The sequence below is a fragment of the Arachis ipaensis genome, chromosome B1 (assembly GCF_059453495.1).
Source record: "Arachis ipaensis isolate K30076 ecotype BB chromosome B1, ASM5945349v1, whole genome shotgun sequence".
Classification (NCBI taxonomy): Eukaryota; Viridiplantae; Streptophyta; class Magnoliopsida; order Fabales; family Fabaceae; genus Arachis; species Arachis ipaensis.
This window is the reverse complement of record NC_142436.1, coordinates 7,989,928-8,008,447: the sequence shown is the minus strand read 5'-3', so window position 1 is coordinate 8,008,447 and position 18,520 is coordinate 7,989,928. Positions and strand designations below refer to the sequence as shown.

Genomic DNA, 18,520 nt, shown 5'->3' with positions numbered 1-18,520 from the left:
AGCATCCCAAGCACACTAGGACGAGTGATGTACATGCTTCTTTTGTGACATAACTTTTTATGCTAATGTGTGTTCTAAAAAGCGCCTAATTTAGAACTCACATCCCTATTCTCCTAATGTCACACTAATTCACTCACTCAATTCTAGTGATTAATACCTCATTCCAACAATGTATGCTTCCTTGTTTTTGTGTTCCCTCATCTTATGGTGTTATATTTTTGTTTTTCATAAATAATGCACCGCAAGCAAAATTGGAAGCAAGAGAAAGAACACACAGCGATCCAGAGAGTCGCCGTACCCCCTTGCTCATCTTTGAGTGCACCGAGGACGGTGCAAACTTTTAAGTGTGGGGAGGTCGTCCGACCGGTCGGCGATTTTGGGTGACAAATTTCTAATCCCAACACTTTTGCATTTCATTTTAGGTTTTTTGGATTTTTGTTGCATTTTCTTATTTTTGCATATATACACAATAAGCTTAGTCAAAATAATGAAATTTTCCAAGGATTTCTATCTATAGGGCACCAATTGATTTGAGTGGAAAACTTTTCATAGAACTTGCTTGAATTATATATTTTGTGGAACATGATTTATGAGCTAAGAACATAAGCTTGTGAGATTTGAGCCTAACGGTGTGGTTACATCTTATAACCACTTATTCTTCCTTCTTGTGTGCATTATTCTCTTTCTATGATTGTAATCTTTGATTTATTTGATTCTTTATGTCCATTATTTTGTGTATTCATGCATTTATGTGATTGAGGCCATCATTTCATTTAGCTCACTTACCCAAATGGCCTTACCTTTTATCTTCCTTTGTTAGCCAAATTTGAGCCTACGCTTAACCCATTTATTCTTTAATTTAGCACATTACTAGCCTTAAAGCGAAAAACAATAAATGTCCTTAATTTGGATCTTTGATTAGCTTAGGCTAGTGTGTGTGAGTATCATTCAAGTGTGGGAACCTTGGGACATTGGGTGAATAAAAGGGTAGTTTTGTGATGTTATTGGAAATATTGGGAATTGGGTACATACTCATGTATTGATCAAATGTAAAACCTTATGCATTGAGGTTCTTGTATATAAAAAGAAAAAAAAATAATAAGAAAAACAATATGGAAAAGAAAAGAAAAAAAAATAGAAAAAGAAAGAAAAAAAAGAATAAAAATAATAAAAAGGGGACAAAATGCCCCAAGGTGAAGCTCAATAAGATCAATGCATATGAGTTGTGAAATGAAAAGAAAATGCATGAGCATGTGAAAAAGTGAGAAAATGGGTAGTTAGGTTAGAACTTAATTGTATAGGATGTCATAGGTTATGTGGGAAGTTTAAGCTTATCAAAGATTCAAATTTCAAGCTCACTTGACCAAATATGCATCCTACCTTGACCCTAGCCCCATTACAACCAATGAAAAGACCTCATGATACTTGTATGCATGCATGAAATAAATGTTGATTGTTAGAAGAAAAACAAATCTTGGAAAGCATGAAATAGAGGAGAATTGAGTGAATCAACCCTAAACACTTGAGCGAATAGAGTGAAAACACATCCGGTGAGGGTTCGATGCTCAATTACATGTTTTCACCTATGATCATCATTCTTCATGCAAGTTTGTAAAAATATTTAATAACTCAATTCAATTGTGGATTAGACTTGCTAGTCCTTAGCCCTTGTGCATATATGTTTCTCGGGAATTGATTTATTTTGACCAAGCACTTGCATTCATTTAGATAGTTGCATATAGGTAGATTGCATTTAGTTAGTTTCCATTGAATAAATGCCATACCCTTACTTCATTCTTGGTTAAGCATGAGGACATGCTTGGTTTAAGTGTGGGGAGGTTGACAAACCCCAATTTGACGGTTTGTTTTGTATTGATTTTTGGGGATTTTATCACCTTTTACCCATATTTATTCAAGAAATAGCATGGTTTTGTATATTCTCCTTTAATTGTGCTTAAATGTGAAAACATGCTTTTTAGGACTCAAAATAGCTAAATTTATTTCACCTTGATTCTATTAGATGCCTTGATATGTTTGTTAAGTGATTTAAGGTTTAGGAGGCAAAGATTGGATCAAGGGAATGAAGAAAGAAAGCATGAAAAGTTGGAGAACTCATGAAGAAATGAAAGAACCGGGAAGCTGTCAAGCCGACCTCTTTGCACTTAATCGACCATAACTTGAGCTACAGAGGTCCAAATGATGCGGTTCTAGTTGGGTTGGAAAGCTAACATCCGGGGCTTCGAAACGATATAAGATTTGCTATGGTTGAACCGCTCATGATGACGCGTACGCGCATAGTACGCGCACGCGCCGTTGCTGCCACCTGGTTCACTTAAAGCAAAACGTGGCCAGCGAATTCTGAAGCCTTGTGGGCCCAATCCAACTCATTTCTGATGCTATTTAAGTCAAGGATTGAAGGGGGAATGGGAAGACTTTTCATACTTTAGATGTTAGTTACCAATTAGCTTAGTTTTAGTAGTTAGAGTTAGTTTCTAGAGAGAGAAGCTCTCACTTCTCTCTAGAATTAGGATTAGGTTTAGTTCTTAGATCTAGATTTTAATTCATCTTCTTCTACTTCTATCTTCTCAATTCCTTGTTGTTACATTCATTCTTCTTCCATCCTTTTGTTGTAATTTCCTTTATGTTGTTCTTGCATTTTGTTGTAGATCTACTTTTGTTCCTTCCTTTCTCTTTCAATTCAATTCAAGGTAAATCATAATAATTGTGTTCATTTAATTTGTTGTTGTTTAATTCCTTGCAAATTGAGTAGTGTAGATTTACTTTTCTTGCAATTTTACTATGCTTTCCTTTTATGCCTTTCAAGTGTTTGATGAAATGCTTGGTTGGATTTTAGAGTAGAGTTTTATGTTCTTGGCTTGGAAAGGTAACTTAGGAACTCTTGAGTTACTAATGTCCAAGTAATTGATGATTGGGATTCATTGACTCTAGTTCTCACTAATTGAATTAGTGGAGAGTTAGGACTTATGGACTAGGATTGATATAGCTCATTTGACTTTCCTTTACTACTAGTTAGAGGATGATTTAATGAGATTAATCCTTGCCAATTCTCATATTGTGGTTAGTGATTAGGATAGAGATCTTTGACCACCAACCCTTGCCAAGACCTTTTTAGCCATTAGTTTACTTTCTTACCATTTATCTTTCATGCTTCATATCAAAACCCCAAATATAACTCACAACCGATAACAAGACACTCCATTACAATTCCTAGGGAGAACGACCCGAGGTTTGAATACTTCGGTTTATAAATTTTAGGGGTTTGTTTTAGTGACAAACAACTTTTTGTATGAAAGGATTAGTGATTGGTTTAGAAACTATACTTGCAACGAGATTTCATTTGTGAAATTCTAAACCGTCGAAAATCCATTCGTCAAGTCTCAACCAGGAACACGTGGTGGCAAGCCGCGGTACTTTACCCAAGAAAACTCGTATCTCAGATAAAAGAAGTACAAAAGCCACATATTCATTTATTCATCATCATTCAAGCCATAAGTCACTTTTTTCTCAAATCTCTTTACTTGGAAGCCAAAAATCAATCCATCTCAATCTTAACTTTAAAATCCTCATTTCTCAAATCACTTTAAGCTCATAAGCCTCTTTTCGTCAAACGTAAATTCCCCTTTTTAAAACACAGTTGTCCTCCACAACATCTTTCCAAAATATTTCAAAAACCATACCAATTTAAAAGTCTCTTCTTAGAGATTCAAAATCATTCACCCTAAAACAGGATTTGGTAACAAAATTTCTCAACAGAGTCTCAAGACTTTAGGAGAGAATAACATAACTCATTTTCTCATATTTGTTTAAAATCTTGAAAACCTTAGCTTTTTAATTTGAATAAATAAAACAGATTTCAAGCCAAACCAAATTAGGTAATCGATTACTCCGAACAATTTTCAAAACCATTTCTTTTACTTAGACCAAAAAGCACTTTCAATTGCCTGATAAAATCGGAAGCGTTCCCAACGGCTCAGAGCAAAATTCAAAATTTAAAAAATACTTTAAACTTCTTTCTAAAACATTGTAAAAAATGAGGTTTTATCAATCAAAATTCACCTTCTTTCACAAACACATAACCTCCTCCGATTGAAATCCTCAAGTTGATTTCAGGAACATAAGCCCTTTTCACATTTAAAACGGCTTAAAACATAAGTTTCTTCTAAAAGGTCTTGCTCCCAAAAAATATAGTACCTTTCTTAATAAATAAAGCTAAATCATAGATCTCTTTTTAACAAGCCATTTCAAAACACAATTCATTACTTTAAATAGTTCGAGTAAAATAGTACCAGTCTTAAATTTATGACTTTCCAGTTAACATTTCAAATAAAACCTCGGATTTCATAAATTATCTATTCTCCGAGTTTGCCAATAGCCTAATAATATATTAATATGTTCCAAAGAAAAAAAAACATAAAAACAAAAGTGACATGTATACACTGAAACTCATGAAACTAAACTTGCAAAAGGGATTTAAATGGGAGTAATTTGTTCAACACTTGAATAAATAGCACTAGAACCAAAGTCTTGTATATCTGATTTTTTTTTTTTTTCATGACATTCAAATGACAAAGAAATCATAATTCAATTTTTTCCTATTTCCATATCTCTCTAGTCAATGTCTCAAAAACAGAACAATAAAATATTTACTTAGTAAAAAACATAATAGTCTTCTAAATTATAGTGAAGACATTCACATTTGATAGAACACAAGCACTTAGAGCCACTGCCATTGATTTAAACACAACAGAGGTTGGAAATCTTCCCTTGTCCTTCCTTAGAAAGAGGCCTTCATACAAAGGCAAATTGATGAGAACCAACACCACACTTAGTAGAACTTGCAATGGCAACACCATCAACATTCCAAGACCACCTTTGAATAAGGCACCAACAAGACAAAACAAATTGAACAATGCTAGTGTTGCAAGAAGAGTGAGCATTGGGGAAGAGTTTCCAAACTCCATTATCTCCTTCTTATATCTTTGAGAAACATTTTCTTCAGCTACCTTAGCTGAGATCACAAAGTCTAAACTTGAAAACCCTAGAGACTTGAAGATGGTGTCAATCAAGGCAAATAAGTATGAGCTTGTTCTCTTGTAAAGCCACATCCTTAGGTCATTCCAATAACCTTTTATTGTGCCTTCTGACCACAAAAATTCCAACAAGCATTGAGTATTTTCACCAAGTGTGACATATGCATATGGTATGAACCATGGACTTGACATCTGATGATCCATGAAAACAAAACACATTTAGTTAGGAAGTACATCTTTGCTTGAAATTTGAACAAAAAAGAATATATTGTAATATCCTAGATCAATTTGCAAGGATTTTTTAGTCTGACAAATTAATTCTCAACAAAATTTAATCACCAAATCAATTTTTAACCTTTGATTTTATTAGACAGATCAATCCTTGTATTAAATTTGGGCAAAAAATTGGACAAATCAATCTCTTTCATTATTTATTAGACTAACTATTTTTAAAATTTTCGTATTATTTCTTTTATATAAACAAACAATCTAAATAAAACCTGGAGGATTGATTTAGTGGTTCAAATTTGTTAAAACTTAAAATGTCCGACTAAATTTCTTAGAAACTATTTTTGGGTATTATTTAAAAATAAATAAAGAAGATAGTCCCAAGGATGAACATTGGGAAAAAGAGTGAATATGGATGGATGGATGGATCAAATTCTTAAATTGAGATCATAGTTAAATTGAACTTTAATAGTAGAATGTCAATGAAACATAAATGTTAACCTTTATATATTTTTACCCTTCAATTTTAACCTGTGATCATATTTATATATTAAAACATGATGATGATTGGTACCTGTGGAAACAAGGAAATCCCTTTGAGGAGACAAAGTGAAGGGAAAATTGAGTAATAAAGAGTTGGCAAGCAATTAAGGACCCAAAGATTGTAAAAACAATATGTGATTTGAAGTCCTGGGCTGATTAATCCATAAGCACACCATGCAGCACTATACTTAGAGAGCAGAATTTGGAATCCTCCTTCAGACCATCTCTTATGTTGAACTAATGCTTCTGGCAATGTGGTTGGAGATACTCCTAAGAAAGCTTTCCTTTTTGGATTATAGTACACTGATTTCCACCCTCTACATTGTATAGCTAAACCAGTTATAACATCCTCCACTGCACAACCATATAGTAGTCCCATCTATCCAATCATATATCATCATAACATAAATTATTTTAACTACTATACAACTATATTAAGCAATATTATGCAGAATAAATGCTCAAATTCGTTCGTAAAAGATCACTCGTTTTTGAAATTAATTTTTAAATAATTTTTTTAATTAAATTTATCTTTTAAAAATTTTAAACTAGTGGTGTTAGTCTTTCTTTCATTTTTTTCATTGACGGCGCCAAAATTTATTAATGTGGCACGTTAAGTGATACTCAATACATACATATGAGTTTTAATTGACTATTAGCATGATAAATTTATGAAATAAATCAGATCAAATCAAAACCTATTTGAGGAGAGAATTTGAGAGGAAATGGATTCTCTCCAGTTTTTTCAACACTTGAGGAAATGCAGTGTGATCTTTCACCATTAACTTTATAAGTGAGGCCAAAATTAAATATAAGAGAGAGAATAATGAAGGGTGAGAGATCACAATTGACACCATCCAGTTTTTTCTTCACTGGAGAGGATCCACTCCCAATTTGAGGTATTGGAATTCCTCAATTTAAAGTTGATTTTATCTAATTTCATAAACTTATCATGTTAGCTACCAATTAGAACTACTAAGTGTGTCTTGTGGGGTGTCATTTTACGTGACACATTAACAAATTTTGACGTCATTAAATAAGAGAAGTGATAAAAATATTAAAATAACTAATTTAAAATATTTAAAAAACAAATTTAATTAAAAAGAATTCAGAGATTAATTTTAAAAATAAATAATTTTTCAGAGACTAATTTAACTTTTTATTCTATACATGACCTCATACTCTTATATGTATAGAGAGAATACACGTATGTGTTTTGCCATATGTGAAACTTGGTATATCTATAGTTTATAAAATATGGAATTATCTTCTTTCATAAATATAAGTTTGATTATTATAGATAAAGTAAATGTCTTTTTTGGTGTCTTACTATTTTTTCAAAAGACAAAGTATTCTCTAAAATTCAAAAATTTTAATCGGTCTACACCTATTTAAATTATTGGTCTAAACGACTTCTATCATTAGTCTAAGCAGCATAACACATCAGCAGATTATTGTTTACCAAAACTGTTTAGATCATTACTTAAATAATTGAAAATTAATTAAAGATTTTTAAATTATGAAGAGACACTTTAATTTAACTTTTCAATAAATAGTCAAAAATCGAAAAAAATATTTATTCTTATAGATATGAAAAATCAAAATATAACATGTGTAATATCATTTAATTACGGATGATGTTAATGTAATTTACTCTTGTTTTTATTATTACTATTACTAGTACTACAATCATTTATTCACATGTGCCCTTCGAAAAAAAGTTTAGTTTTAAATAACCAAATTTAGGTTAAACTATTGTCTTCTATAATAATGTTGAAGGGTGATTGCAATTTTTCCCATAATTTTCTTTTGCTTCTGTTCTTATCCTAACATCTTAAAACAATTTTATGATGTAATACTTTTATAGTTGAAATTATCTAAATGATTCATAAACAGATCAACATGTCAAAATAAAATGTTGTTTGCATCCTTAATATTTTAATTAAGTATTCAATATTGTCCCTAATTTTTAGAGTACTAAAAAGAAAAAAAAAAGATTACTATCAAAATTGAAAAGATGTGAGAAAGAAGAAAACCTCTTTTCCCCATAGTGTGTTATTCTCATAAGTGCAACTTAAAAGAGCCTTTGACTTTTCTTCCAATAGATGCAAGCTTGTTTTTGTTATTGATTGGTCATTGTTTATATCTTCACCATTCCAATGCTTCAAGCTTTCTTGATCATTAAACTTTCTTCCACATAGTGTATCCCTCTTATGAAAGCAACCAGATCCAATGTACATAGGTCCACCAAAACCATCCATCCCAGGGAATTCCCACTACACGGTTTCAAACCCCATCACAAAGCACTCAAAAATCTATAATGTGTTAATTACAGGTAAAGTGTGTTCTTTCCTTAAATATATGTGATTTTTTAAAAAAAAATTAACGTTTAATTTTATTTTTAATATTTTTATTTATGTTAAAATTATTTATAGATGTTAACTTCATTTAAAATATTAGAGACAAAATTAAAATTATTTAAAAATAATTATAACATAAATTAAAAACATTAAAAATAAAAATAAATAAATAAAAATATTTAAAAAATAAATATTAAAATATTTTTAAAAAAATTACAAATATTAAGAATAAAAAATATAGTTTACCCTCCAATTATATTAATTTTGTAAAGTTTGGTATAGAAAATAAGAGTGAGTATAGTGCCATGTGAATATCACAAAATAAGCAATGCTACACATGTCTGATTATAAATGAAATCTAATTTGATTACGATTCTGAATTTAGTTTAATTATAAAAAAGGGACAAGAAATGTGGGCAAACACGTGAATAGAAAATAAAAGATATTATAATAAACAAAATTAGGTTCACATTTATGATCAACATTTGAATGTAGCTACTGATGAATGATTTTATGGTATGAATATTGAAAGCACTTTTTAACAATATAAATTGGAATTTGAAAGAATAATTACTAACTTAAAACTCTCAAATACGATATAATTAGTAGAAAAATTTTACCAAAAAGACAAGTAGAAGGAGGGAATATCTAACATAAAGTAATTCAAATTTGTAAATTTTTTTAAAACTTTGATTTTATGAACATCAACTAATAATTAAATATTTACCTCATAAATAACTCTTAGAGCACCGCCATAGATATCATTCTTTGTAAGATTCTCAAAGCCCTGTGGCGTTTGCACAAAAGCGATTTCATGGCCTTTTTCTTCATCAATGAGAAAGCAAAGTGCTTCCTTTAGAGATTGTGCATTGTTCGAGTACATGTCACAATCTACATTAAGAATGATTTTTCCATTGCTAATAATTGATGACACCCTTATCTACATTTAGCAATTAAGGTCAATGACCATCATTTTCTCCAATATTGCTAATGCATCAAGATAATCTAATAATTCAAATTTCAGTAGTACTACTATATGATCATCACAAAATTATTGACTATCAGATTCATAAACAGAAAAAAAAAATCCTCTAAATGAGGAAAATTGTAAAATGATGAATTACCATTAAATTTGTAATTTTTATAATATTTAAATTTTATTATTTTAGTTTAAGAGTGATTAAACTCTTGTATTCTTATTTTACCAATGTTTTCACTTTGAGTCCTGCGCGAGAGAGCTAATGGAATATTTGTACAATGTGTACAATGGGTTATTTATTTTTATCCCAAAAGCTTAAGTTGGAGTTCACCAAAGATCAAACTCTTGACCTTTCGGATTTAAAGCTCTGATACCATGTCATGAAACCACTCATCCCAAAAGCTTAAGCTGATGGGAAAAGATAACACTAATGGTTATATCTCTAATACTGAATCGGACATCCCTAAATCTCCATTATACACATTGTACAACTATTTTACTGGCTCTCTATGCTTCCACCTTCACTTTTAAAATAGCTTAATCTCCCTCTGCAAACCAAAAAATACCAATAATTTCTACTAGTTAGATGGACAATATTAAATTATTTAGATTTACTTAGTGCATATACATATATAGACGGATCCAGAAATGATATTATGGGGTCAATAACACATATAATATTAAAAATTATGTAAAAAAATTATATAATATAAGATGTATTATAAAAATATACGGATAGAGAATATATTTTAAAGTAAAAAAATATGTGTATACTTTTTACTAACGAAGTGGTCGATTCTTCGTATCATAAAATTCACCGATAATAGAATTTGTGTCAAAATTTTCAACAATTTTTTTTCAATATAATTAAAAGACAATTAGCAAGAAATTCATCTTTTATTTTGTTTCTAAGTTATTTTTCACAATATTCATAGTTAGAAAAGATCTCTTAATTGTAGCAGTTGAAACAGAGAGAATTAATACCAAACGAATAAAAAAACGCCCACAAGAAAAAAAAAATCACTTTATGAGATTTAAAAATTTTTATTTAATTAAAAAATATTAGTAATAATCTCTTTTTCAGATTTTTTTAATATTGTTACTTATTTTTTAGATATTAAAAATTATTAATATTTAAATTAAACTAAACTTTTATTTATATTAAATTAAATACTAAATATTTTTAAAAAAAAATCAAATTATACCTAATAACTTATTACTATTAAAAAAAGTTGGGAGGACCAAGTCTACTCGCCCCTTTATGTCCGTTCCTATATATATATATATATATATATATATATATATATAGTTGATAGAGTGAAGCTCAAATCTTGATAGTACCAGTGAATTCATGGCTCCAGCTTTGAAGTTATGTGCAACATGGGGCCTCTTCTCGCGAGATAAATATACCAAGGTTGGCAAAACGATTCCATCTATATCCTTGGCGCTCGAGTCTTTCCCATGAAGTAAAATCTACAGAGAGATTAATGTGTAAAACACGCGCATAATAAATATAAGTTTATATATTGATTTAATAAGTATTTATATATAAACTAAACCGTAGTTTCGTTGTAACAATACAACAACAAACAATCCTTTGTTGATAACACCATTAAATTTTATCATATATTATATTTACATTAAAACTGTTTACAAAGTCATACGGGAGACAGCATGACTTTATATGAGTCATTAGATCGATCACACTGGAAGACTGCGAGAAGCAATAGAGGATTTAATGTAACAATCCATATTTCTAATTATGGCAAAAATAGTATTATAATAAGGATACTTCCATAAAGACGCAGAAAATGTCTTTTTTTAAAGATATTTTTTAATAATTAAAATTTAACACATATAATCATTTAAATTATGTTATTTTTGTCAAAATTATGTCAGACAAATTAATTTGACTGAAAAATAGTGAATCAAATTTTAAATTTGTCTAAATTAATATCATTTTTTATAAAAAATGACTACAATACCCCTATTATATAAAATGACTAAAATACTCTTATTATATATATTAATTTTAAAAATTCTAAATTCTAACCCTTTTCTTCTCTATCGTTATAGGGTTAGAATTTAAAGTTTTCAAAATATATATATATATAAAATAGGAATATTTTAGTTGTGTTTTATAATAGGGATATTGTAGTAATTTTTTATAAAAAATATTAATTTATACCGGTTTAAAAATTTAATTTATTAATTTTTTTGCTAAATCGATTTGTCCAGTCTAATTTTAATAAAAATAATATAATTTAATTGATTATATGTGTTAAATTTTAATTTTTAAAAAACACCTTTAAAAAAAAGATGTTTTTGACATCTTTATATAAGTGGCTCCCTTATAATAAAACGGTGAACTACCAAAATCACATTTCGATTTGTTGAAATGCTGATAAAATAATATTCACTTCTAGTAACGATAAAAATATTTTTAAAATATTATAAAATGTTATAAAAATAATAAAAAATAATTTTTTTATAAATAACAAATGAATTTTATATTTGGAAAATCACTTACGCATTTAATCCAAAATTTTGTAAGAATATTTAGATAACTATTTAAAAACTACATAAAAAGAACCAAATAAAAATTCGATTTTTATAATTTTTTTAAAAGTATTTTTGGTTATTGGTAAAAAATCACAAAAAATCTATTTATCATAAAATTACTAAATTTTAAGAATAAAAGTATTTTATTTTTTAATTATGCTTGTAAAAAATTAAACTAAAATTCAATCTCTAAAATTTTTTTTAAAATACGTATTTAGTGTTAAATATTTTTGTCGTGTGTAAAAATATTTTGAAGATATTTTTGTCGTTAACAAAAGTGAGTAGTATTTTTATTAATATCTTAAAATTTCAAATCGAGTGATTTTAGTCGTTTATCTTATATCAAAATTTAAAATTAAACTCATTTGACAAAAGAAAATAATATATATAAAATGATTACAAAATAGTCTGATATACCTTAAATTTATATTCAAAAATCGAAACTATCTTTCTATTATCTATAATATTCTGTTAGTCTAATATAAGGTTGTGAAATTAATTTTTAGGATATATCAAATTATTTTCAATTTTAAATGTATTTTTATTCTCTCTACATTTATTGAATGTGTATTTTTGTTTATTTATTGAGAAAGATATATTACATAGATGCTGCAAAAGCATAAAGAAAACGTTAGAAGAAGAAGAGGCATACTTGAATAATTGCATCATGATCCCTTCGAGAAGAAAATGAATCCCACTGAGAAAATCTCTTGTTTTTGGAGCGAATTTCCTCAGGTACTTCACCCGACTTGCCTGCATTTTCTATTCTACTTTCCATATCTTCATACAATTTCTACACGTAAAAATAAATAATAATCATAATAATAAGTAACAATATTTATTGATTTGTTCTATTTATTAAATATTCAATAATGTTATATATATGCATGGACAACAATTTTCCTATTATCATTATATACAACAAGACTTTAAAAAAATTCATATTTACTTTAGTGATCTAAAAATATACTTTTAATGTAGATGTTTAAGAACTTTGTAAATTTTAGTTGTTCAGTGGTTATATAAAAAGGAATGTTCATGGTTAATGCATGCCAATGCAATCCAGGTAAGGTAAGAAATGCAGCACCTTTTAGAAAAAATATTATGCTATTAGAGATAATAAATAAAAGAGTAATAGTATAGAACTAATACTATAACAGTTAATTTTAGTCAATATTATAATAAGTTGTCAAATAATTTTAGTATGAATTTTATTAAAAATAAGTTTTTGTTGAGTTTAAATTACAGATGTTTTTTCTAATTATGTTTCGGATTTTTTTTTTTAATTTTAGATGTTCTTTTTCTTATATTAAATGTTAGTTGTAATGTTGGAGGTGTTATGTTTGTTCCTAAAACTTTTTTTTAAATATAATAATAAAATATTATATATATACTAAAATTAGTCATCATATATTTATATATAAATATATATAATTTTATTTATTTTAATATATATTTTATATTTTAATATATATTCTATACTAGTAGTTGATTTTAGTGTATAAATATATATTATTTTTTTTATGGTTGATAAAATAGTAGATTAAAAATTTTAATTCTTTTTGTTAAAAAAAATATATGTAATCTATTTGAATTTTGTTTAAAAAAAGGTTAACTTGATTAGCAAGTTATTTTTTAAAATATCAACCATTATATGAAATATAATAAAATAGAAAGTAAATAAAATTTGTTTATTTAATTAGAAGTGCAATATTCTATAGTATATGAGGAAATTATGCCATTTGAACTATAATTCATTCGTTTATTTTTCTTTTACCGAAGATAGAGAGATTCGAATCCGCAATCTCTTAAGTAAGTATAGAAAAACTATGTCATTTGAACTATAGTTCATTGACGATAAAAATCCATTTTTACCTTATTCGATCTCGTTTAGTTTTACAATAGTGTGTATAAAATTTGTCTCGTCTCTATTTATTATAGATAATAAAAATTTATACTCTAATTTTGCCAAAATTTGTTCCATACTGAACTAAGTAACTTATCCGACTCGGACGAATAGGGACAAATCAGATACCTACAAGTTCTAGTGATATTGTTATCCATAAAAAATATATAAACATTATTTTTATATATTTTTTAATATTTTTTACTATTGATATTAAAAGTGATTAAAGAGAAAGGAGAAAAAAATTATATCATAAAAAAAAGTACAAAAGAGATACAAACAAAAAGTGATACAAATATCATACTACTTATATTGAGTTCCGGAATTAAAGAAGAAAAGAATATTTGTATTATTTTTTGTGTACTCTTTTTTATACAACTTTTTATATAGTATAAAAAATAAATTTTTAAGAATAAATATTTAAATTAATTTTTAAAAAAATTTAGATTAAATATTTTAATTTTTAATAAATTTTATTTTTTAAAAGACTTTGAGAATTCTTTTTCTAAGATAAGTCGGTCTCTTTGTCACTTTCATTCAAATTTTTAAAATATATGTGTTGGATAAATAAGTTTCTAACAAATTTTATTATAAAATAATTAAATTCAAAAAATTACTATAAACAATTATTCTCCCATCAAAATGATAAAATGACTAATCTATCTTATGGAATTAATTTTTAATAGTTTATAGAGAATAAAAATTTATTACAGACGAAAATATCCTATCTAAACTTTTTTGAAGTCTAATTCAATTTTTTATTCAAATTTTGATATTTTAATTTTGTATTAATTACTTTCAATTAAGAAAAAATAAGAATTTTTTTTGGAGTGGTCCTACGCCAAAAATAGATTTTCTTATTTTTTTTAATTATTCAATAAAATATAGTATCTTATTTTATATTCTTTAAGTGGAATTAATATATATATATCTACTCAATAATAAAAGATCACAGCTTACAAAAGAATTAAGAAAAAAAAAAGATTTAGAGGATTCGGTTCCATCCTACGCTTGCTGACCCTCCCTACAACTGGTACTCTGTCAGTGACCATTCAAAAATAATTTCATTTTAGTCCCCACACCATTAATGCTACCACAAGTTAACTCAGGTTATTTTTCCTGCTCTATGAATCTATGAAGTATCAACAGACACCAAAGTAAGATCTTGACGTATTAATTAAGCATAACGTTTGAGGGGGCTTAATGTTAATATATTTATTCGTTTAGCTGTAATGCTATTCAAATATAGAAAAATTGCTGCATTACAAAACTGTTCATGCGTTGCTCTGCTTCTTCACAAATTGGTATAATAATTATTTTTAGTACGGACAAACACAACGAACAAAAGGGTATAAAAAAAACTTTTCAAATCAGTAATTTTTAGTATTTTTTTTATTATTTAATCAATATAAATACTAAATTATCTGTAATAAATAAACTTTATTAATTTGTATATACAAATTTTAAAAAATATGAATATAAATTATATTAATTTATATATAAATTCTGATAAATATAAGTATAAATTATATGTTTTTTGGTGAACAAATCTCTTATAAATATAGGTGTAAATTATTACTACTAAATACTGAATAAAAATAATAATATTTACTAATAATGTAGGGTATAAATAAGGGTTAAGTATGATTTTGGTCACTAAGATATAGGTCGAAAATTTTTTTGTTTCTAACCTTTTTGGCATACAAAATTGTCCCTAAGGTCCAACTTGGTTTTAAAATCGTCTTTCGGACAATTATACCCTCGCCTCACCCTATCACCATCTCACTCACCTGTCCCTCTCGATCTTGCTCTACTTCTCGGCTTCTCCTCTCCCTCTCCCTCTCCCCCTCCCTTCTTTCTTTCTCTTTTTTTCAAAGAATCATAAAAAAAAACAAAGACGAACAATAAATTCTAATCTCAACCTCAATATCTCTAGCAACTAGTTCAGTGGCCATCTCTATTAGAACTACTCTCCAACAATGAAAGTTTCAAAACAGAATCCGCAAACAAAGAAGCAGCAAACAACAATGGAAGTTTTAAATCAACAAACAGAAATAAAGCAAAAATGAATAACAAAATTTGCATTTGAAAGAACAATAAAATTAATAAATCAACAAGTAGAAATAAAAAGAATTTTACAATTCACAGCATCAATAAGAAGTAGAAATCAATACCAAAGAATCAATAAATTTATATTTTAAATTTATTAATAAATTTACAATGAAATCAGAAGCACAACAACAATAAAATCAAAGAAACAGAATAAGAATCAAAAGCACAAAAATAATAAAATCAAAATCAGAATCAAGAGAAGCAAAAGAATAATAAAAAGCATAACAAATAAGAAGCAAAACCAGAACAAATTAGAATAAAAAACAGAACAAATAAAAAACAGAATCGGAACCCTAGGGAGGACCAACGACGAGAACGCGAAGCGGCGGCAGGGCAGCGGCAGAGCGTGACGGCGACGAGACACCCCTTTTCCTCTCCCTGGCGTGCGTTTTCTCTCACTCTTCGCGAGCTCTTCAATGGCGGCGGCAAGACGTGGGTCTCATCTCTCCCTCGCGAGCTCTCTCTCCTTCTGGTTCTGATTTCCGACGGCGACGGCAACTCCAAGCCTCGCTGGTGCCGTCCTCCCTTTCCCCCCTCTTCTTCCCTTCCCTCTCCTTCCCTTTTCCCTTTCCCCTTCCCCCTTATCCGTTGTTCTTCTATTTTTTTTCTTTTTTTTTTATTTTATAATTTATTTAATTAGGGATAATTTGGTAATAAAAATTAAAATTTAAACAAAAATAATTATTTTAAAACAAAGTTAAATTTTATGGATGATTTTGTGTGCAAAAAAAGGTTTAGAACAAAAAAAAAATTTAGTCTATATTTTAAGAATTAAAATCGTATTTAATCCTATAAATAATAATGTTACCTTGATGATGACCAACTCTTTGGAATTTATAGAATCATCTGAGTAAGCAGTTGAGGAAATACTCTTGAAATATGCAGCCGGTGACCTTGGTTCAACATTGAACTTCTTGCAAAATGGCAACCAATGCTTGGCAAAATTAGATGCCTCTAAAAGAGCATAGAACGTAATATCCGAACCTCCATCATCGGAGAGATAGACACTAAGCTTATGAGTTGGATAGTCATATGCCATAACAGAGAGAACTGTATTAATCACCATCATTGGTGGTTCTATTTTTGGATCTGCTGTACACACAAATATGTCCACTCCTGGCAGCTTATCATCATCATATCTGGTCAGAGTTAATTCAAATCAATAATGTTTTGCGGCAAAGATAAATAAGAAAATAAATTTGATATGATAAAAATATAAAGGGTTATACTACGTGTACACCAAAATCAGTCATCAATATAAAATATATGTTAGAGTATAAATACACATTGAAAATAAATTAAACTACATATGTATTTATACACAAATATATTGGTGACTAATTTTAGTGGCTAATTTTAGTGCACAAATAGCATTCCTGAAATATAAATACGAGTGAAATCAACTATCAATATAAAATACACATTAAAAATAAATTAAACTACACATATATTTATATATAAATATATGATAATTGACTTTAATAGCTAATTTTAATGTGCAAATAATATTTTTAAATATTAATAGTCATCAATAATTCAAAAAATAAAATATTACTAGCAGATATTTTTTGTCACTAATTTCTTCATTTATCAATATCTGTCACAAATTCATAAAAATTCGTCACTAATTCAAAAGAGTTTAATAGTTTTCTAAGACAGTTTTATCTAAAATATATTAAATTTCAATGAATAAAAGGTTAAATAGATGATTAAGAAAAAACAATGAATATCTATCACGGACATGATCACAGGTTCATTAACCAAAGGGATTAATTAACTGATGAAGGACGCTCCCACTCACCATGTGACCTAATTTCCACTTTATAAATTTCGCCGAACCTTTTAACCAAAAAATGAAATATGGAAAGCTTGCTAAAACTACAAATCAAGTGCTTCTAAATATATTAGATACATACTTATCTATGTGTATATTTATTAAACTTTTAAAAAACATATTATTTATTTAATATCTTAGTCTAAATATTTATTGAAGAGTTTAAAGCAATATATCACCTTTGGGAAAGTGTGTGGCTGAAGGGTTGTCGGAAAACAGGGTTCCATCTGAGTGAAAGCCTCATGAGCCAATAAAGACCAAACCATAGCTCACATAAAAACATTCCAACCCAAACCCATTTCCCATCTTCACTACTTTTTCTTGGCATGTAACTCACTCTGTAAACCCAGATGAACAAAATTCCCAAAAACATGGAGAAGGAGAATATTCTATGAATGAATATTCCTTTGGCTCTCCTTGTTTCGAACAATGGATGAGACTCTTCATTCTTGCCCATATTTCTTCTTTCTGGTGCCGAGGTCCAAACTGTGTTAGTTGTTTAGTCTACTATATAATAATGTAACGATTTGACATTTGGTAAGAGGATACTGTTATTATTTTCATCAATAATAATCTTATATAGAAACATATTTTTTGTCCACATCATTGATTACGGATATCAGCCGTCAAGGTAGGCTAAATTCGTTAGGCTGATTTATTTATAGATTTTTATCTTTTAAACTATAGGTTAAATAGTTCGAGTTAAATTAATCCAAAAAAATAACAGCTTAAATAAGTTAGTCTATTGGCTAACGAGTGATATTTTCTTTGAATTTTTCAAAAAATTGACTTTTTTTAATATTTTTTATAATTTAATCCAAAAATTCGACTAAACTATTAAAATAATTCTGTTTATATATTTTTTATTATTTTAAATTAATTAATTACTAAATAATTAGACCAATTTGATTTATTTACTATTTTTTAGTAGTTTGTTGACAACTA

At 27.9% G+C, this 18,520-nt stretch overlaps 1 protein-coding gene across 1 annotated transcript; it reads right to left on the bottom strand.

Moving 5' to 3' along the window:
* Positions 1–4,434: 4,434 nt before the first annotated feature.
* LOC107645456 (cellulose synthase-like protein E1) lies at positions 4,435–18,125 on the bottom strand. Its single transcript, XM_088500954.1, has 8 exons — positions 17,755–18,125; positions 16,550–16,880; positions 12,376–12,516; positions 10,503–10,634; positions 8,910–9,122; positions 7,859–8,098; positions 5,854–6,201; positions 4,435–5,243 (listed from the first exon to the last, which is right to left on the bottom strand). The coding sequence occupies exons 1-8, from the start codon at positions 18,030–18,032 to the stop codon at positions 4,692–4,694; spliced, it is 2,235 nt and encodes a 744-aa protein (XP_088357080.1). The 5' UTR covers positions 18,033–18,125; the 3' UTR covers positions 4,435–4,691.
* Between the last annotated feature and the right edge of the window lie 395 nt (positions 18,126–18,520).